Source organism: Erythranthe guttata, chromosome 4 (genome assembly GCF_056151865.1).
Source record: "Erythranthe guttata isolate IM_541 chromosome 4, IM_541, whole genome shotgun sequence".
NCBI classification, from domain to species: Eukaryota; Viridiplantae; Streptophyta; class Magnoliopsida; order Lamiales; family Phrymaceae; genus Erythranthe; species Erythranthe guttata.
In genome coordinates, this window is record NC_142536.1 from 18414539 (window position 1) to 18436719 (window position 22181).

Genomic DNA, 22181 nt, shown 5'->3' on the forward strand with positions numbered 1-22181 from the left:
TTTTAAAATTTGGGAGTAAATTGGAGGTTAATAGTTAAAAGGAGACTCGTCAATTAATCGATCACCGATGAAAAAAATAGGTTTTCAAGATATGGGATTTGACCATGACCAATCGTAGTTGTAAACGACCGTACGTTAACTCGAGTCGCGACTTGGTCGATCGAACATAGAGCAACAGTCGAGTTCCCCGAAAATGGCGGTTGCCCGTTAAATTCCATCCATGCTACCTTTTCTTGACTTAGGCTACTGCTGCTGCTGCTAGTTACTTTGATAATTTGACAACATTTTTTGCTAAATAAATACAAATACCCTCCCAAACATGTCATCTTTAATTGATTGTAAACTTCACGTGCTAAACCTGGATACGGCAACTTGTTCAATCTGTCGCATGTCGAATCGAAACAAACTATTTCCACACGACAATTACCACGTCTTTCGATTTCCACAAGAAAATATAAATCACCACCGTCGAAACTGACCCCTTGGCCCATGCTTACTTCATCGAGCGACGAAAACCCGTTTACGGTGTCTAATTTAATCTTACTCCACACCTTGGTCCTACAATGAAAAACCGCGTAGTGCTTCTTATAAATAATGACCACCTTGTAATCCTTGAGTAACGGATCGTAGCACAGACCGTAAGCTGTTCTACTATGAGCCCGTTTGGCTAAGCTTATAAGCTCCTAAAAACATCTTATAAGATGTTTAGGAGCTTATAAGTTGTTAAAAGGTGTTTGGTAAAAAAATTGCAAAAGATCTTATTTTTTCAAAAAATAAGCTGTTAGGGAGCTTATAAGATGTTTTTAAAAAAGTACCTCTACCCCACCTTTTTTCTTTAAGATCTTATTTGCTTCTTTACTAAACACTTAAAATACAAAATTACCCTCAAATACTTTATTATATTACATGAATACTAATAATATTTATATTTTATCAAAACAACGTATTCTTGTAATCAAGATTAATAATTAGTTACATATAATTATCGTAATTATCATAATAATTGTAAAAAAAATTATTCTCTATTTATATTTTATATGTATATAAAAATACACGAATATTCTTATTATCTCCATAATAAATTATATTTCTTTCATCTACAAAAAAATTATATTTCTTTTACAACTTTTATTTTATATTATTATATAATTTTATATTATTATTATTATTATTTGAAACAATAATTTGTAAATATTATAATAATATTTTAGGAACAAAAATATTTGAGTAAAATAAGTTTAAAAATTATACTGGCGTCATGTACTTTTTTGTCATTATAGCAATAAACAGACCTTTTATTTCCAAACACCAGAACAACTTATAAAAACAAAAAGTAACTTATAAGCTACATATCCAAACACTTTAAAAAATAATTTTTAAAATAAGATCTAACAGCTTATCAGCTCCTAAAACATCTTATCAGATGTAGGAGCTTATAAGATGTTTTAAATAAGCTTAGCCAAACGGGCTCTATATCTACGGTGATATATTCGATAAGGGCATCTGAACTGTACCCATGTTCGAGACGATGGATTGCACAGCACGTAAGTCTTGTCCTTGGCTTTACGAGTGCGCCTCAGAGCTAATCCATCGCAGTGACACAACACCTCGAGATGCAATCCTTGTTCCATAGGAAACTCGATCTGCTTCCGCTTTCTGGATTTCATGGATTCAAAGTCTTGTAATGTGATCAAGTTTGTTTTATTACCGTTAGGGTAAGTTTCGATCCAAAACATTAAGTTTTTGTTGGATGAAGAAGCCGAAATCTTAGATTGTCGGAGATGAACGTCCGAGAAACCAGGGTCGTCGCAGATTATCGATTTCCATGATTTCGAAACTGCTTTGAACCTTAGTAGAGATTTCGCCGGCAGTCGACATAGGATGTTTTCTAGAATTTCGTGTGGAATATGATGTCTTTCGGCCGGTGCTATTAGCTTTTGTCTCTTCTCCATTCTGTCGATCGCCACAATAATTAATACAAGATGGAAAAACAAACGGAGATCTAAACAAGCAAGTCGATTTAAGTAGAATCAAGATTCAAATCAAAATCAAGTGAATGCAATCGAACTACCAAAATTTTACCGGAAAGCTAAAAATCGATCAGGTAGAATCAAGATTAAAATCAAAATCAAGTGTATGCAACCGAACACAACTTCAATCGAACTACCAAAATTTACCAGGAAAGCTAAAAATCAATTAAGCAGAATCAACATTAAAATCAAAATCAAGTGTATGCAATCGAACACAACTTCAATCGAACTACCAGAATTTACCGGAAAGCTAAAAATCGATTAAATAGAATCAAGATTAAAATCAAAATCAGGTGAATGCAATTGAACACAACTTTTGAACTACGAAAACTTACTGGAAAGCTAAAAATCGATTAAGTAGGATCAAGATTAAAATCAATATCAAGTGAATGCAATTGAACACAACTTCAATCGAACTACGAAAACTTATCGGAAAGCTAAAAATCGATTAAGTAGGATCAAGATTAAAATCAATATCAAGTGAATGCAATTGAACACAACTTCAATCGAACTACGAAAACTTACCGGAAAGCTAAAAATCGATTAAGTAGGATCAAGATTAAAATCAATATCAAGTGAATGCAATTGAACACAACTTCAATCGAACTACGAAAACTTACCGGAAAGCTAAAAATCGATTAAGTAGAATCAAGATTAAAATCAAAATCAAGTGAATGCTTGTATGATTATGATCTGTGAATTGTTAAGACTCTCTTTTATGCATACAAAGTATTGAACTTCCCGATTCACAAATATTATTTAACTCCTAATATAATACTAATTTTCATATAAAAATATCCAACCAACTAATTAAGGACAAATAATATTAAAAGAAAATTCTTTTGTATTAGTGCCCAAGTTAGTGGTTTTTTGGGGAAATAGAATCCCACTGGATTCTAACAATTCTGATTTGAATCTTACTTTACGTGGTTTTATTGACTTTTAAAATTACCTAATATTGATTTATTGACTTTTACAATTACCTAATATTTTTATTTTGTGTGTAATTAAGAGATATACAAAAGTCGTGATTCATTAGTTTGTTCGAAAACGAAAAGAACACTGGTACATTTAGATTAAGAACCCGTTTGACTAAATTTATTTTAAACAACTGATAAGCTATTACGTTAGATAAGATGTTATAAGAGCTGATAAGTTGTTACATTTTACTTTTTGAACTAATTTTTAAGTGTTTGGAATTTGGATAATGAGTTTATTTGTTATTTTACTCATTATAAAATCCTAAATAAAAAGATTGGGGTATATATACTTTTTAAAAAAAATCTTGTTTGCTCTGTAACAATTTAATTAAAAAAAATGAAGATATTTTTAAAAAATATTATCAAACAATTTGGAAAAACTTATAAACTTCTAATCCTCTTATAAGTTCCTTTAACATCTTAGAAGGTTAACCAAACATCATCTGACTTACGAATAATTAAGAAGACAAAATGCACTTCATCCTTTACAAATTTTTCAAGGGGGTCGAATCGATCCTTTTGATAAACAAACCAACCTTTCGTCATTAATCTTCGGAGGGAAATTCCATATGAATTTTAATTTTCCTTGTCCAAATCTTGTTCACAATCAGGGGGTTAAGTTAGCGATATTCCTTTTCTTTGGTATACCTAACCTTAATGAATTTAAGAAGTCAAAATCATGCCACGAGCCCGGTGAAAAACAGCAAAGAGTTATTCACATAGATTTAGGGAATAACCTGATGTATTTGTGGACAAGCTAAAGTTTGTTGAAAAATGCTTTGGTAAGTTTCATTGTCAACAATGTAATGAATGGGGAGTCTGCTTTAAAATCGTCCGCCCTGCACCCACCCCAGAGTATATGCTTCAACAGGAATCACACAAGGGTAGATTGGGTTTTTTTCTACCAATTGGGGCTCTCCCTTCACCACCCCATGGGGATGATCTACAGGGTTCATAACTACTCCTCTTACTACAGGACGCTTACCTAGCCAACGCTTGGATCCGGCTCTACCCAAACTTTTCTGGTTCGCCCCAACATTCCCCACTTGTCCGACTGTTGCTGAGCAGTTTTTGGATATCAAACGGACCTCCCCAGAAGGTAATTTTAATGTGGCCGATTTCCCCTCTTTTGCAATCAGTTTCGCTACAGCACCCGCTGCTCTAACTAATTGTCCACCCTTTCCAAGTGTGATTTCTATGTTATGTATGGCCGTGCCTAAGGGCATATCGGTTGAAGTAGATTCCTCTTTTTGATCAATAAAAACCCCTTCCCAAATTTCGCACTTTCCCTCCTAAAAATTCAAAAACTGAATAATCTGTCTTCAAAATATTATTTTGGTTGCAATTTTCCCCACAAGACAATTTATGGTGGGTATTGTGCAGCAAAAATAACATTTTAAAGGGGAAATGCAAAAAAGATAATGTTTTTAAGGGGTAACGTGTAACAAAAATAACATATAAAAGGGCAATGTGCAACACAAATACTCAAATGTCGATGAATGATCCATCGAAATATTGCCATCGGGCAATGTGCAACAAGAATAACACTTTGAAGGGGGACTTTTACTTTTTAAAATTATGAGGAGGTAAATACAAAAATAAGAAATTTTTAGGGGGTAATGTCAATATTCCCAAGAATTAAATTACTCAAAGCCACCACCAGTATTGGTGGGATAGAACAATTTCTGGTTATATTTTAATCTAATGATGAGTCAGATTGATATGAGCAAACAGTTCTGGATACATTTTTATGAATATTTTTCTCAATTTCATAGGGAAAACAATAGATTTTCGATTTTTTCGACTTCAATCTAAAAAAAATTGATTTTGTTACGATATTTTCATTCCAAAGTCGAAATTTTCAATATTTCCATTTCTTTTATTGAATTCGAATCTTCATCAATACCTCTTAAAAAAATCGGTGCCCCCCATAAAATTTAACCTAACCCGTTAATCGTTATATTATTTCAAAAAGAAAAAAAAATCGTTGTCATTTCAACAACGTCTACAAAGTTCTCCTCGGGCCCCCGAAATCTTAGAATCGGGCATGACCATAAGATTCCATGTCAATTATGTGATTCAAAGTTGTGAGCATGGGATACTTGTTTGGTTTACCTTAGCAATAAACCGAAGAAAAAACAGAGGAAAAAACAGGGCAAAATGGACACTATAAGATAGTTTTTTTTTGCTACTATTAATTTTCAATATAAAAAAAAATTACATATTAATACAAATAGATCAAAAAAAATAAAGGTAACAATAGTAACATGAACTGTACAAATAAAATAAAAAAGGGCCTCAAAAGGCGAAAATTAGAAGTAATAATCCAAAATGAATAATCATCATCCTCCGGAGTTGTAGCCACTCGGAGTTTCGTACGGGCTTGTCGAGTTCGAGCTCGAGCTCATACCATTTTCTCGAATTCGTTTCGATTGATCATCGGCGGGCGATGACAAGAATCCGGCAGTCGAGTACTTGACAAAAGACTTGAGTATATTAATCTTGATTTGCCCTCGACGAGGTGGAGGCCTCTGGTTTTGTTTGGACATAGGTTTTTTTGTAAGAGATTGCATCTTTGGTTCTGTTAGAACAGAGGAAAACAGAGCAAAACAGGGGCTGATGACGTGGAGTATTGAGGAGAAGAGTGAGTGTGTGTGTTGAGAATTTATTTAATTTATCCAATGATGCAGTAGGGACTAATCAGTAAATTCAAGAAACTTGGCCTCCAAGATTGGGTGAAAAGTGGGGCCAATCAGTTTTCAGACCAGTCAATCTAGACACATACTTGATTTCATTTAACTATATGTATTTTTTTTTAATTATTAAGTTTTGATGGAAATTGGAATTAAATTTTTCGATTTTATTCGGATTCAATCTGAAAGTTTTCGATTTTGTAATGGTATGTAACTATTTTTAGTTCCCGATTCGAAAAATTCAATATTTCCCTTTTATTATTGAATTGAAAAATATACGAGATTCGAATTTTCGACTGCTTTTAATTTTTTAAAATATTTATAGAATCAATGTTATTATAATTGTGCAAGTGGCCAAAGTTTTCCAAAGATTGACCTAAGAATCAAGAACAAATATCAGCACGTGAATTAATCAACAATAGTTTATGTATTATATATGAATAAATTCTAGACGGTTGTAGAATGAGGATATATACCCAAGAAATTCTTATAACTATTAGAAAATATTGTCTAATGTATGATGGAATTATCAAAGTTGTAATTTTTAATTGGGTCCATTATTTTTTAATAATCCTTGAATTTGATGGAATTGAATTTGTCACGTTTGAGTGTGGGATTGTCTTTGGAGTTTGGACGAACTCAGCTGGATCCACCCCAAAAATAAATTAAATAATTATGAGTACTCTAACAATATAACATAGAAATCATTTTGATTAGTACAATTCTTTAAGGTAAGGTCTAATCACAGAAAAAAATTCGTCATATTTGATTAATTACAATCATCCATCAACTATGAATCTTTGTATACATACACTTTTGTAGTGTTAGATTTAATAGAATCTTCTAAACTATGTGTGATATTCTCCCGTTTGTACCCACTTTAGCCCATTCGAGCTTCATATTTTGAAATAAGATGATCATAAGATTTGTCTCTAACTTGTAAATATCAAACCCGTTGCACATCAAAAACTGCACTTATACGCAAAACGAGTCCAACTAAAGAACATTTTATGTTGAATTTAACACCATAAGAATGAAGGTTTAAAAAAATTCATAATTGATGGGTGATTGTAATTATCCAAACATGAGTAATTTATTCGTAATTTGACTTTACCTAAGGGGTTTAGCCGTAATTTACCCAATTATCAAAAAGAATAAGTAGAAATCATTTCGGTAGTTGACCTCTTTTTTTAGTAGTTGACCTTAAAGAACAACCGGCGCCACTTTCTCCGTCACCAAGATTCCAGAGAGATTCCACAGAGAGAGAGATAGAGAGAGAGAGAACACTGGAATTTTATTAATAAATAGTATTATTATACAAAGAGATACAAACAAGAAAGAGAAACCCACAAAAATACCATCTCCAATCTAAAATACTTGAGAGATGATATATGTAGGAAGAAGAGGCCATACAAATTATAAATTCCACACAAAATAAAAACCCAAATTACTTTCAGAGCCAACACTAATAAAACAAAAGCTCTGACCCGACCCGACCCGACCCGAAAACCCAACTACGGTTACTCTATTTCAAGTTTTCAACACTGCCTTTTTCTTTTATTCAAACTATTAATTAATTAATTAATAATAATAATATTATACAGAACACACAAATGAAAAAGGCAACAAAAAAAGCATGCCCAATTTCACTGATCATGAAACATATCCATCCAATCAGATCGTTCCAAGCCTGACTGATCGATCAGGGTAACGGTCCGCTCGGCGGTGGGCTGGCGGATGGGGAGATTTCGTCGACGGCGGCGGCGGCGGAGGTGGAGGCGGAGGCTAATTTGATTTTACCGAGCGCCTCCGCGGTTTTAGAGGCGGCGGTGTAGAGGTTTCCGGCCAAGCTCCCAAAAATTTGAGCTTTGACACGGCCCCTCCTCGACGGGGCCTTCTGGTATGTGGATGTGTTTGAAGGTGCAGTTGCTGCCATTAGAGGACCTTGAAAAAGTATATAGCTATGGAAAGATCGAAGAGAGAGAAAGTGATCGGCGCAAAGGGAGAAGAGAGAGAAAGCTAAGCCCCCTCAGGGGCGGAGAATTGGTGTAGAGGGGAAAATGAATTGTTTCAGAAATTAAACAAATGTGGGTTATTTATAAGTGGAATTTGGGGTACTTTTGTCATTTCACTTGGCAATCTAGCTACTTGGAATATTAATATTTAATACAACTACTACGATTGATACTTGCAGATCTAAGATGGATTCTTGTTCATTCGGTAAATTACAACATTCCCCTGAAGTATGGTCAATTTACGAAAAAAGTCTTTCTTGTTTGGATAATTATATTTAACTATGATTTTTTCTTACGCCTGTTTCTTATGATGTCAAATTCAAAATCTAGATTTTGTGGAATGTGCTCTAGTTTGTACTTGTTTTGTGTAAAAATACAGTTTCTAATGCACCACAATCTAATATCTACAAGCCGAATAACACATATTATGATCATCTTGCTTCAAAATGTGAAGTTCGGATGAGATAAAGCGGGTACAAAAGTGATAATATTTCATATAATCTCGAAAATTCCACTAAATTTGAAACCGCAAGGGTGGACGTGTAAAAATATTTATAGTTGAGGGGGTGGTTGTAATTACCCGAACATGAAGAGGGTTTTCGTAATTTACCATACCTCAGGGGTGGTTGTAATTTACCCTTGTTCTTTTTATATTTGGATATTTGGGGAAATTACAGTTTTCATCCCTCAAGTTTGTACTGATTTCATATTAAGTCCCTCATGTTCACGAAAAATACATTTGATTCTTCATGTTCCAATATTAACACTCTTGGTCATTTCCGTCAATTTACCGTTTGTCCGTTAGTTATAACGGAAAATTGACGGAAATGACTAAAAGTGTTGAAGTTTTTAAACATAAGGGACCAAATGTGTTTTTTCGTGAACATAGGGGACCAAATTGAAATTTATGCAAACTTGAGAGATGAAAACTGTATTTTTCCTATTTATATTTTTATATCATACTAAAGATGGGGGATTGGAACCACATTTTCAAATTCCGCAAATTTCAATTAATAAAAAATCGATTTTGAACAATATTTTCTCATTCCCATATCTAAAAATTTTAATTTTCGACTTTTTGAAGTTCTTGAACTGAAATTGAAATGGATATTTATTTAATTAAAACTATGATTCAAATTTAACCGATATAAATAACTAGATATAGCATCTAAATCCACGTAAAAGCTTTGGTAAAAGCATAAATACTTTCACCTTTCTACTTATGATATTAGATTGACTTACCAATAATTTGATCCCTCAAGTCAAGCCCACCGATATTGGTATCGAACATTCTTTATCAAAATATATTGTTATCAATCCCATTGATGAGTCAGATTGATGGGACCGCAATAAATATTGGAATATATATCTTCTTTTTTTGAATCTCAATTTCATAGGAAAGCCAACCAATTTGGCTAAATAAGATAATAAATTGGAAAAGTGTTACCCTTTTTGTAGAAAATGGGCGGCCAGGGGATTTGATTTTGATGTTAGACCTACTGATTTACATGAGTGTTTTTTTATCTTTGATTTGCATATACTTATACATTTACATGTGTTTTGTGGATAATTACTTAACATCATCAACAGTTAAAAAACGTCAGATGTATATCACCCGATGTAGTAGCACCTAACCCTGGTTGGCAGATACATATAGGCCAATAATAATCATTTTTTGGGTAGGTAGTAAATTTTTTTTATTTAATTTATTTGGCTATATTTAAGAAATTAAAAATATTTGAGATGGATGAAAATTAGAAGCAACTGAGCCAACCATTACTTGCAGTCCCACGTTATGAGTCATCGCTGACTCACTTTTGAATTCCACTTCAATCAACCATTACAAAAAGAAGGTCAATTTTTTATTTACTGGTTCGAATTTTCGAGTTTCGGGTTTCGGATATCGAGTGATCATATACCATCAATCTACATATAATAAAACATACACTCATATGTATACGTGCTTAGTGATAGTTTGTTGTATGAATTCATTGTGTAAACTCACCCGATACTTTGCATCAGGTGTGTAATATCTCACAGACCTACACTACGGTACACAAATTGTGTTCCTTTCGCAGTTAGCTCCATAAATTGTACAAATATGATATAAAAAATAAAATAGAAGATATTTGGCTGACGTATTATTTTGATTTTTTCCAAATTTTTTGATTTAAAAAATCATAAGCTGTTGGAGTTTTAATTAATTAATTAATACTTAATTACGTTATTGTACTATAAAATTATGAGCTTTGTCTCCTACATAATATGTGTGTGTCTGAAACCGAATAGACACATTCTGGGACAAACATATCATATCACACTACATATAATCTTGTTGTCAACTCAAAATCGTGTTGACGTCATCATGATTACCTAAGTAATCAAAACGCTGCGTCCCAGTCAAACTTTGGAATATTCTATACGATAGCGATTATTTAACTTGATTGACTTTGATATATTACTAATTAAGATTATTTATTTTTTCAAGCAATGATTTAGCTTGATTAAATTACCTTTTTTTCTTTTGCACAAGGGAACAATTACTATGTAAGTTTCGATCACATGCAATAGTTCACAAATCACACAAGATATATAAATTATACGTTGGCTAATTATATGTGACGATATGATATGACGATGAGGAAGTATATGTTTTGAGTTCGTGAGCGTGTGCAGGCAAAGATCTATTGAAGAATGTTTGGGTGCTATTAGTTTTTGGGACGACCACTTGTTTGGAGATGATCCTCTTTCGGGCATTATTTGGGACGACCACTTGTTTTGAGTTCGTGAGCGTATTACACATTTGAGAGTCTAGTCATAGATATCTGCTGGTGACTAGGATTGGGACATTATATTCTTGCTTAGGATTTTCGTATGGAGTGGGGTTGATCGGATTTGTGAGGTCCCGATTCATGGTGCTTCAAATGATAAGTTATCTTTGACCTCGTCTTGGACTTTGATTCTGTTGCAGCACGCCCCTACCCCTCTTATTTGCTATTTCGGGGAATTTACTTTGCATACACTATTGCCATGCAACACTTAAGTACGCATATAAAAAATTAAAAAATTAAAAAACAAATTGGTGAAAATTATTCTCTAGGTAAGTAGGCAATTATATTTAGGGAAAATGAGGGATAACCCCCTCATTAGGTAAAATAATATAGCACGGGCCCAATTTATAATTGGTCCTTTGTAGACAAACTCATTTAATATTTTTTGAATTGTGTGACCCCCCTAAGCTTATGTTAATGCCCATTATGCTCTTTTTTGTCCATATTTTTCTCCAGTTTTCTCTCTCTTCTCCTTATTTCTCTCATATCCGTCATTTTATATTCTCCATTAATTTCTCTCTCTTCCTTATTTTTCTCAATTTTTGACGTGTTCTTTTACTCTTCTTATTTTTCTCTCTCCTCTCTCCTCTCTCCTATCTTCTCTCTCTTCTCTCCCTTCTCTCTCTTCTCTCTCCTACCAAATTTCCTCGTTCACCGTATCTTTTTCTTTTCTTCTTCTCTCTCTCTCTCTCCTTTCTCTCCCCTCAATTCCTCTCTGATCGTCTGGTTCTGTTTTGATTTTTTTTTCATCTATTTCTTCTCACTACTGTACATTTTCGTATATATCTCATTTTTTGGTCGTTGAAATCAATTTGTTTTCTACTCTATGAAATTCATGTTTTCCTGAAGATGAGATTTTTATCGTGAGTATTTAATTTTATAACACTATAGTATCTTAAATTGAAAAAATAATATGGTGAATTAATGAAAAAATTATAGTTAACTACCAATTTTTTTATGGTTGACATTTGAACAATTATCGTTGACATCTATTTTTTGTAGTTGACTCTGGCAACAATATAGTTAACTACCATTTTTTTATAGTTGACATCGTAAAAATTATATTTGACTATCTACTTTTTATAGTTGACTTTGGGAAAAATATAGTAAACTACCCGATTTTATAGTTGACTCTGAGTGTAGATGACTACAATGTTTACTACAAGTTACTATTATAGTTCACTATAATCTTTGAAGGTTATTGCAAATATACATCCATAGTTGTCTGTAAAATTGAAAATGACTAAAAACTTCGTAGTTCACTATAATCTTCGTAGTTCACTTCAACCCTTGCTCAAAGTTTTGTCAGGGACCTCAATGGTCTCCAGAGCCGCTGAAAAAAACAAAAAAATGGGAATATGTCGTATTATCACATAAAATAGAGAAATCTAATTATATATTGTAGGAAAAACGAATTTCATAGAAGCCTACCTTTATTCATTTTTTTTGATTTCACTATGTTTTTGTGTCTGCTTCTCCTCGATTCACACGATTGTGAATTTTTTTTCAACAAATGTAGAAAACTAGGGTTCCATCGAAGGCTGTAGACCATAGGCAGATTTTAGCGAATTATTTGGATGATATACTGCATATTACCCTGATTTAGGGGGGAGAGATTTTTTTTCCTATAAATATTAGATATAAATCCCGTAGTTAAGATATATGGCGGGGGGGGGGGGGGGGGGGGGGGGGCTGCTGATTTCTAATACAAAATGTGAGGGTAGTATTGGTATGACACTAATTGAGGGGGTTTGACTTATTAAATATAATAAGGGGTGGTTAGTTCTAATATTTTTCATAACAAGGGGTTATGTCTCATTAACCCTTATATTTATTTATTTGATTCTATTCTAAAAATTGAGCCTACGATTTAAAAATAATAATTGAGAGATGGAATTTAGAAGCAACTGAGCAAGTAGGCTGCCGACCCACATTACGAGTCATCGCTGAGTCAGTTAATTTCATACTGATTTGACCATTATGCCCTTCCCACCATTGTCTATTAGTATAGAAGATATTCGGCTGACGTGTCAATTATGATTTTTTCCAATTTGTTGGATTTAAAAATCATAAGCTGCTGCAGTTTTAATTAATTAATTAATTCTTTACATTATTGTACTAGAAAATGAACTTGTCTCCTACCATATATTGCATTAGAACCCAACTATTTATGCAATGATTCGCTTGATAAAACTAACTCTTTTTTTTTTTTCCTTTCGAAAGTGAACACACGAATACTCGAATTGTACTAGGTAAATTCCGCTCACATGCCACAACCCACAAATCACACAAGATATATAAATTACACTTAATGCTAACCAATGAAAGAGTATTCGCAGTCGCTCCGATTTTTTTCTCTATTAATTAGCATGATTAATCTCTCTCAAATTAGCCATTGTTAAACATCGTTTACTGCTCGCATCTAACCACAACATAAAGCAGGCAGCAGCACATTATCTCAGATTGTAAAACCATCACCTTGTCTGATATCAGTGAGACATGTTGTCCCCTCCGATTGAAAGAAAACCTCATAACCGAAGGATTGCAACGTGCAACATCTGCCACAGCCTTCGCATCGACCTTCAATTTTAAAACCCTTTCACCTGCAAAAATAGTAATAAATCTAAGAACAATTACATGAAAAAAAAAAAAAAAAAGTAGAAAACATAAAATTGTGGGGGGAAAAGTTCAAAAAAAATGTCTAGTAGATGTCTCACAAGTCACAACGCATGCATGTATGTATGTGCGTGTGTGTGTGTGTGTGTGTGTGTCTATATATATATATATATATGCAAAACAATCCTTTCTTCGTTCTTTGAAAAGAGAGTGAAAGTTCACCTGTTAGCTTCCAGATCCCCATTTGACACAAGTTTGAAATTCCTCCAATGTAAATGTGGTCGTTAGAATAATCATGGCACTCGTCTTTCTCTAAGCAAACTTTGTCAAAATCTCTCGGCACCATACTGTAAAGTGAATACGAGAAAAAAAAAAGCAGTTGCCGAGTAAATTCGAGCTCCTAGCTTCAAAACCTTGATGCTTGTTCAGTCAAAGTCATATATAACGATCATCCACTTTCACCATTGATATGTAATCACCAAACCAGTAAGGAAAAAAAGAAAAGAAGTCTTCAAATTAAATCCCATATGTCCTATTGTATAGATTATTATTGCCTGAACTAGGCATTCGGATCTTGGAATCTTCGTAACCACCATAGTAGTTATTGTATCCCGACCGCTCACCCAAATTATTCCCACCCTGGGCCTCGTTCCACCCGTCATGCCATTGCCCATTAGAAGTTATTCCATTCCTAGAGTGAGGGATTGTGAACTGAGAAAATGGAGAGAGATTACTCGGTAGATTTTGCTCAATTATCCTAGAAGGAATTCTGTAAGCATCACCATTGGTCGAAAAAGATTCCCCCGGATCAGTATATCTTTGGTTCTGAGGCGAAGGAAGTGATCTTTGTAGAAACGATTGGAACCTTGAATCTTCGTATGTACCCAAATGTGGAGAAAAACTAGACCTTGTGTCTATGCCTGGAAATGTTCCTTTGCCAACAGCCAAAATTGCAGGGTCCATAAACTCAAGATCACCGTTACTAAAAGTATTACCATTTGAGGGCGTTTCATACTGATTTCTAAATAAAGAGGAAGAATCGAGAAAATGATTTCCTGCACGTATACATTAACAATAGTTTTCCATAAGAACGCAAATTTTGAAAATTAAAAAAATAAAAAATAAAAACTTAAATTTGCTCGGCATATAACTCTAACCATTAGAAAGCGATTCGTAAACTTGCTCGCTCCTTTCTTGAGAAGAAAAGCCTGGAGGTGGTGGTGCTCTACTAGGCACAGAAAATCCAGGAGGGGCAGATATCTGAGATCTTGAAACTGTTTGAAGACATTGGAAAATAGCTTTTAGGGAGGCGAAGAAATAATTAAACAGATAAACAACATACATAAACAAGAACATATAAAGGAACAAAGTAGTTCGGATATTCATTTGTGTAAAATGACACTACCTATGAGAGCTAGAGTAAATTTGAAGTAGGTCTTAAACTTCAGCCCTAATACCGGCGAATTCAGAACCGAAAACCGGTAGACTTAGACCAATTATCACTCTATGAAATGTCCGCAATGGCCCTACTATCATGTGCACCAATTCTCATTCATATGCATTAAACCGCCTATGCATAACAACCCCTAACAATGACACTCTAAAGAGGTACCGGAAGCAACATATATCAAGTAAACTTCCATTCTGAAAACAAACATCTTTTCGTTTCGAAAGTGAAAATTGTAAATATATGGCTATGAACTCGTGTTGTAAGAAAGTTGGGAAGGAAAACAAAACACGGACCAGATAAATCAAAGTGGTCCTATGATATCTAGAGATAAAGCCCAGAAGCACTATAATATTCTGTGGGATTAACTTTGAACAGGAATACATGACTCAATCCCATAAATACTCTGGTGCTGAGGATTGTGATGATGAATGGAAAAGTAAATTGCACATACTCTCAATCACTTCTAAGTCATAAACAACAAATTTCCATGATTAGGTCACATAATTAGTTATAACTTACCAGAAAGCTTGTTAGATGAAATATGAGAATGACTGTTGGCAAAAATATCCGGTTCAGCACCACCGGAAAGAGGTAAACCATTGCGACTCAGAGACTTCTCGTTATAAAAGCTGTTGCCGCTAGAGAAATCTTGGCCAGAATGGGGCTGCATACGCGCTTGTCCATAGTAATCAATAGATTGCGCATAATTAGATACATGGTTCATATTTTCATCCTCTCTAGCAAATGAGAACCTTGATTGGCTGCTATTCTGATTTTTTCTAGCACCTGGAACTCCAAAAGACCCTTGTTGTTTATCAGTTTCACCTAACAACTTAGCTAGATTCTGCGGTGAGGTTAAAGACTCATCCCATGAGTCAAATTCCATAGACAGAATATTTGATATTATGCTGCTCTCCCCCATATCAACAGCCCCGCAGCCCACTCCACCTTCATATCTCCCAACAAGAGACCTTTTCTCCTTACTTGGAAACACATTAAAACACTCGGCATTATTAACATCCTGATTATTTTGCATATTCTCAGGATGCCCTCCAGGAAAATTAGAAGTTGAAACCATCGAATTGCTATTTCTATCAACAACCTGCTTACCAAAATCAATACTGACTGACCCACCAGCTTTATGTAACTCTGGAGAATGAATATTAGAATGGTTTGATGAATTAAACAAGTGAGGATAATCTGGTACTCTATTGGTGGCAATCTCGCGATCATTAATCCTTTGGTTTTCAAAAGATAACAAATCATCGTCTACTTCATGCAAGTTGACCGGTGTTACTTGAGCTGGCATACCTAATCTATGTTCAGACTGGACACTTACATCACGTACTTCTGTTGAATTTGCAGTTTTTTCAGATGTTCGACAAATCAATGGTTCTGTAAACTGCTCAGCATAGCCATTTTGTAACTGTTGATTTTCATGAATGCTTGTTGACAAAATATTAGAGCATAGATTCTCCATGTCTCCATCTAGATCATCAATAGAATCTCTGTCTGAAGCAGGTCCACTAGACGTTGTCGCAGAATCAACTGTACTCGAAGTTTCTGACGGTGCCTTGGTTGTAGGTGCGCTATGAGGCTGTTTAATTAAGGGTCCCTTGGGAAGATGTACAGATACCATAGAACGGTCAGGTATAGTAATTTTTCGAACTGTCTTTGTTTCCTTTTTAACTGGTTCAAAAGTTTCCGTTCTATGTTTTTCTTGGGAATGGGTGCTTCCTTCTTTAAGAACCTTCTTCTTTCCAGTATCACTCTGCCACGAAGAAACTTGATTTTCCCCTGCAATTGCCTTAGAAAATGTCGATGGACCATTGCAGATTTCAGGTTTCTGATTAGATGGCCCATTGAAACATGGCGTACTAGTCGAAAAATGCTGATTAGTAAATGGACGAGAACCCCTGGTACAGACAATAGGACACTCAGAAACAGTAGAAAACTGGAAGTAGGAAGAAACTACACAAAAGGATGACGTACCATGAGGCCCCAGCTGGAAGAGCAGCAGATCTTCCAGAGCTACTATTTGGTGGAGAAACTCCAGGACTGGTAGCTGAATTCTGGTGGACCAGAAAATTGTATGAGTAAGGAGAAAGGACTATAGTGTTTCAGCAGTGATTACGTTTAGTCAAAATTTCACATTCAAAACAGAACATTAACATGAAATATCCCCAAAAAACTGATTTTAAGTAGTATCAGGAAGCTCAATGCAGCAAAATTACAAGATGTGCCCACGTAAGGGGGAAAAGAAAAAAAAAATGAAAATCAAATAAAATTTAACCAGCAAGTAGTATTAGTTAGAATAAAAGTGTCAAAAGCAATAGAAAAGAAATTTTACATTTGTGTTTATGGCAGTTTTAGTTATAGGTTTAGCTGAAGATGCAGAGGTGTTGTTGCAGTAATCTTCTGCTGGCGGAGGTAATACATTTCCTGAACGCGGCTGCGCAGCATTTGCAGAACCGGTAATTTGCTGAACTCTACTCGTTCCGAATCATTATGTTAGTCATACGATACATGAGAGGCAATAACATAAGATCCATAAAACATATCAGACAAAAATCAAAATAGTAGCAGACACATTTTTTTACGAGACATCCACAAATGAGTTCCAGTTCCCAAAATGATAATTTTCTGTCCAAGACAGTGGCACTTATTTAAAGGGTGCGAATTTGGGACGGACTCCCCATTAATAGATGAAAAACGGATGCCACTTATTTAATGCCATGTGGAAAATTAAATTAAATATTAGTTAATAATCTTGATGGACCCAATTTAAAATTAAAATTGCATGGGCGAAACAAGTGAATTGTATATTTTCTCTTTGTTTGTGTCTTATTTTTTTTTTGAGATAAAAATTTAATTTCCTTAGATTATCAATTACCAAATATTTCATATATTCTTTTATTTATTTTTTTTGAAAATATTTTTTTATTTAAATCGGAATATTCAAGTGTGAGTCTTCTACTGCCACATGTCCTTATTTGTATTTTTCTAAAACCCCTAAAGGTTAACCCAAGTGGGAGAATATATAATAAGTAATTAAATATTACACGTGGAAGCAAAAGACTCACCCGGTATTTATCATTGGGTGTAGGGTTGAAAGAACCATGGTTGTACACAACAAAAATATTTTATTAAGAATTATGCTAATTAAAAATAAATAATGCAAACTAAGATGTGAAGCATGACAAAGGTCAACAAATTTTAATTAACAAAAAGATAAGAAAAATAAAATAAGAATAGGATAAGTATTTCTATTTTAAAAAATGGTTTGAAATGTAGCGAGAGAATGATAGTGCAATACTTAAATCTTTTGTACAGGTGTCATTCAATTAATGGACTCCGTTTATCACTTATTAACGGAGAGTCCGTTTATAATTTAATCTCTTATTTAAGATATATGTATATGACAACCGGCACCAGTAAACCACTACTTTTAAGGTTTAAAACTGCGAAAATACCAGACATTTGCCTTTTCAACTCCTTTAGAATTTTATACCAATTTAAATATGGACATTTAATAACAATTAACAGGCCAAATCAATATAAGAAAAACGAAAAATATATAGGTGAGCGCATCCAGAAAAGAGATACCTTGTCTAAGCGAAAATTATTGCATCCCTATTACAACTATCCTCGTGAGAACCAATCTTATGCAAATACAGACAATCTGGAAAATTTACGGCTGAATGAAACCAGATATCGAAATACCTTGTGTAAGCAGATACTATTTCATCCTTAGTAAAACTATCCTCTTGAGAACCAATCTCATGCAGATATAGACAATCATGATTTCCGCAAGGCTGGACCAACATGTAAACTCTTTATTAGGAGACACAATGTATAAACCAATAAGCTGTGGGTGCAATACCCGAGCATCTGTAGTATCAACAAACTAATGAGTTTGTGACAAAATTTAATTGTGAAAGGTATAAAAGACGTACCATATTTTTCAGCCATGCATGACAGTATTTTGTAGTCCCAAAGCATGCCCTGCAGCAGGGGTTCTCAACAACAATCTAATATCACAAAAGATGCCAAAGTACATGAATGCAGTACGACACTCACCTCAAAGGCCTACCATCCAAAACAAACCCATGTACCAACTGGATACACCGGACTGCTTCCTCCTCCTTTGAATATGTTATATATCTAGGCCAAAAAACAACGGAGATAATTATATTAAAGGATGCAGAAACGGGTAAAAAATAATTCGTTGATAGTACTAAACTAAGATGTAATGCTGCAGAAAATATTACGTGCAAGCAATGTCAATCATTAAAGTTTAACATGACTTAAACCCTAAGATTTGTTAATCTAACCCTGGGTGAGCAGCTCATACACGAAGTAATTCTGATTTCAAGACTAGTACATAGACACAACAAATATAAACATCAATTTTATATGACCTAGAAATTTGATAAAATTAGATTTCTAAGCTTATCATGGACCTGAGGCTGTCATTCCTCCCATGCTAAATAAAATATATAAAGCAGACAATACGACAATCCTCAGGAGCATTCCCGTAAATATGCATGAATTCCTTAGAACTTTAAACAACTCCCCAAATCAACCAATATCACATAAAAAAATTTATCTCAGGAAACTTGGAACCTACACACTGCATGTACTATTTGCAAACTGTTGTATGGCACCAGATGCTGTACGCGATATCGACACCTTCAGCACCTTTCCATACTGACCAAAATATGCTCTGCGATGAAGAACCTGCTCAACCAAAATCAATATTAATAAAACAACCAGAGGAGATTGGGGAGGAAAACAGAAAGTTACAGGGGAGGTATGTACATCTTCATCTGCAAAATTCAGTGGCAACCCCACAACATACACAAGAGTCCTCTGGATAACTCGCACATCACCAAGTTGCTTCCTTCCTTCCGAGGTTTTGCTCTTTCCTTTGTGTGACTTCAACTTTTTCTCCACAGTCATCTCTGACATCAGCCTATTACCATATAAGGCAGATCACAGTTAAAGCAGGTAACACTATAACCTGATCAAAGACTGAAAGATCTCCTAAAGGAATCAACTTAATAAAACATGTAATAACCTTTCACATTTTGCTGTAGTTCCAACAATCTTTTCCTTGTTATAAGGAGTACGACATGCTGGACAACGCCCTTCAGTCTCATCTTTCTCAGCCATACCCATAATATGATGCCAACACCAAACACAAATCTACAGAGAGGAAAAGATTCACATCAAAGCAGAAAAAAACAGAGCGTAAAGAAAGGGAAGACAGCAAACAATCATGTACAGGGTGTAGATGATTAGATATTAACTGCATGCAAACGAAGCTCGACATCATAACAAAGAAACACAACCTCACCAGCAGCCATCCCAATTTACAGCAGTGTCTACTATTACTTGCAAAAGAACATGATATTTTCAACTATATTTGCTTAATTTGAGAAATTTTGAAACTTGCTATCCTATGTCATAATGTTGAAAGTTTTGCAGCTTTGCCCTTCACCTATTTACATTTTGGAAGATCTTTCAATAACAACTTTGGCTGGGCAACCTCATAATCGGTTTTCTGAAATCTCTGAGAAAGAATTGCCTCATACTTTCAGAAACTTCCGAACCACAAACTTGGAAGTTTCAAATGAAATGTCTGCTAGAACTGGTTACCTTCAGCAGTTACAGACTATGTATATACAATATATAGGGCATAATAGAGTAGACTGAGAAGGCGAAAAAGAACACTCTAGGAGAAAGAGGAGCAATTAACATAGTACAGCTCAACATCCTGAGCTTGTAAATGGGCGAAATGGAGATGAATATGCTAGAGAGGATAAAGGTTTGCAGGAATTGAAGATGGAAACAAAAGTTGACAGAAGTAATAAAAAAATCACAAGAAACATGCACTAATGTACCTCATAGCCGCACTTGCAAGGCTTCAACTGCTGATCAGTTAAATCCATCTCCTCGGCGCAGAGAGGGCAGCTCTTCTCCACTTCGTCATTCATTTTCGCCTAAAGAACATTATATAAGTTATATTATCACAAAAGTAGATATTAATTCAACCCAAGCATACAAATCTTTTTATCTGTCTAGAAACAACCAAACATTGCATGTAAATTACTAAAAAATGCAATAATAAATTACAAGTGGTTCCCCATCCCTCAAAACGAAGAAAATATTCAACATAACGATTTTTTGGAGGAATAAATCGACTAAAACCAAAAGGAAAAATCCGAATCTTAATTCTGGAAAATTAAAAAAAATTAAAACTTTTTTAGGAATAAAAATCATTTTTACCTACCCAATCCAAAGTCAAACCCTAAAAATCCTTTATCCATGAAATAAAGTATACACGCTTCCAAAATTAAATTAAAATCAAATATTCAAACACAAAATCTTAAATAATTCCCACTAATTGTTAGCCAATTAAAAGTGAATCCAGTACGAGACAAAATAGAGACACATGGTCAAAATTAAAATCAGTTAAAAAGAACACTCTAGTGCAGAAATTGAACTTAAGACAACCATGAAATCAACACAAATCAAATTGATTCATTGAAAAAAAAAATTGATTTTACCATCTGTAAATAGAATGAGAGATCTAAATTGAGGAATTGAGATTGGAAAATGCGGCGACTTACAGAGTGGATGATTGGATCGAGGAAAGGAGTATGAGATGAATAGCGACGCAGAGATATAGATATCGATAGAGAGAGAAAGAGAGCCACAAAGAGACTGCAGTATTCAGAGAGAGAGTCTAGAGAGAGAAAATTAGAGTGAGGAAAGAGAAGAGGCGGATTCGGACTATGGATCCTTTTATGCAGTTTCTATTCAGTCGGGTTTGAAGTTTGATTGTCGGGTTTGATTCCGGGTTGAGATCTGGTACTTATGGAGGATCCGACTTATAAATGGTAGGTAGCAAATCTAATTGATGATGGGATATGCATGTTAATCCTGTGGGTGGTGTTTCTATTGGGTGAAAAATCAAATGAATCGTGTATAGAAAATATATATATGTATCAGAATATTCTGTTATTCTGTCAAAAGAAAATATTCTATTTTTATTCCTAGAGAAAAAAATCAAGTGTAATTTTCGAACAAAAATTATCTATTTATATATATCTATATATATAATATAAAAAGATGATCTATGCCATCAATAATTGACATGTGGCAAATGATGATGTCATTTAACAAAATTGCTTAGTTGGAGTTTAATTGATGAGGTGGATTCTTCAATTGGTGAGTTGTCAATTTTATTTTGGTATGTATTTAAGTTATTTCCTATTTAACATTTATACACTCATTTAAACAATTACCACATGTATGTATATTATTTCCAAAGTTAATATTTTCTAAATTCGAAATAAATATCTTATTTATAGTTTCAATATATCAAAATATATTTATTGGTAGTATCTTTAAAAAAATTCAGTATACTCAATTTTTTTTACGAATATTCAAATAATTTTCAGAAAAAATATTTCTTATAATATTCAAATATTAAAATAAAGGAATACAATTGTTTTTATTTAATTTTCAGTATTTGAGAATATTCGAATATCCATTTAA

The 22181-nt window shown here is 34.0% G+C and overlaps 2 protein-coding genes across 3 annotated transcripts; both read right to left on the minus strand.

The window, feature by feature from the left end:
• Window positions 1-345: 345 nt before the first annotated feature.
• Window positions 346-1952, minus strand: LOC148771326 (putative F-box protein At3g16210). The gene is made up of 3 exons (XM_088817596.1): window positions 1515-1952; window positions 498-680; window positions 346-381 (listed from the first exon to the last, which is right to left on the minus strand). The coding sequence occupies exons 1-3, from the start codon at window positions 1950-1952 to the stop codon at window positions 346-348; spliced, it is 657 nt and encodes a 218-aa protein (XP_088673722.1).
• A 10781-nt stretch (window positions 1953-12733) lies between these two features.
• LOC105949099 (uncharacterized) lies at window positions 12734-21651 on the minus strand. 2 transcript variants are annotated; one of them, XM_012972371.2, is made up of 14 exons: window positions 21251-21651; window positions 20522-20620; window positions 19696-19823; window positions 19437-19590; window positions 19246-19355; window positions 18696-18779; window positions 18572-18620; window positions 18339-18430; window positions 16966-17104; window positions 16608-16687; window positions 15135-16531; window positions 14323-14439; window positions 13388-14220; window positions 12734-13152 (listed from the first exon to the last, which is right to left on the minus strand). In XM_012972371.2, the coding sequence occupies exons 2-13, from the start codon at window positions 20612-20614 to the stop codon at window positions 13682-13684; spliced, it is 2982 nt and encodes a 993-aa protein (XP_012827825.2). In that variant the 5' UTR covers window positions 20615-20620; window positions 21251-21651; the 3' UTR covers window positions 12734-13152; window positions 13388-13681. The 2 variants fall into 2 exon arrangements, with proteins under 2 accessions (XP_012827825.2, XP_088673303.1); XM_088817177.1 differs by having other exon boundaries at window positions 21188-21571.
• Between the last annotated feature and the right edge of the window lie 530 nt (window positions 21652-22181).

Bases quoted from the DNA above. Each gene is read 5' to 3' on its own strand.
- LOC148771326 (XM_088817596.1), bottom strand. From the start codon at position 1,952: ATGGAGAAGAGACAAAAGCTAATAGCACCGGCCGAAAGACATCATATT. The intron at 681-1,514 runs GTACAGTTCAGA...TGTTTTTAGGAG, and splicing joins ATCCATCGTCTCGAACATGG to CTTATAAGCTTAGCCAAACG. The intron at 382-497 runs GTAAGCATGGGC...GACATGCGACAG, and splicing joins GGTTTTCGTCGCTCGATGAA to ATTGAACAAGTTGCCGTATC.
- LOC105949099 (XM_088817177.1), bottom strand. The intron at 17,105-18,338 runs GTATTTCGATAT...CGGAACGAGTAG, and splicing joins ATAGTATCTGCTTACACAAG to AGTTCAGCAAATTACCGGTT. The intron at 14,440-15,134 runs GTAAGTTATAAC...GTCTTCAAACAG, and splicing joins TTCATCTAACAAGCTTTCTG to TTTCAAGATCTCAGATATCT.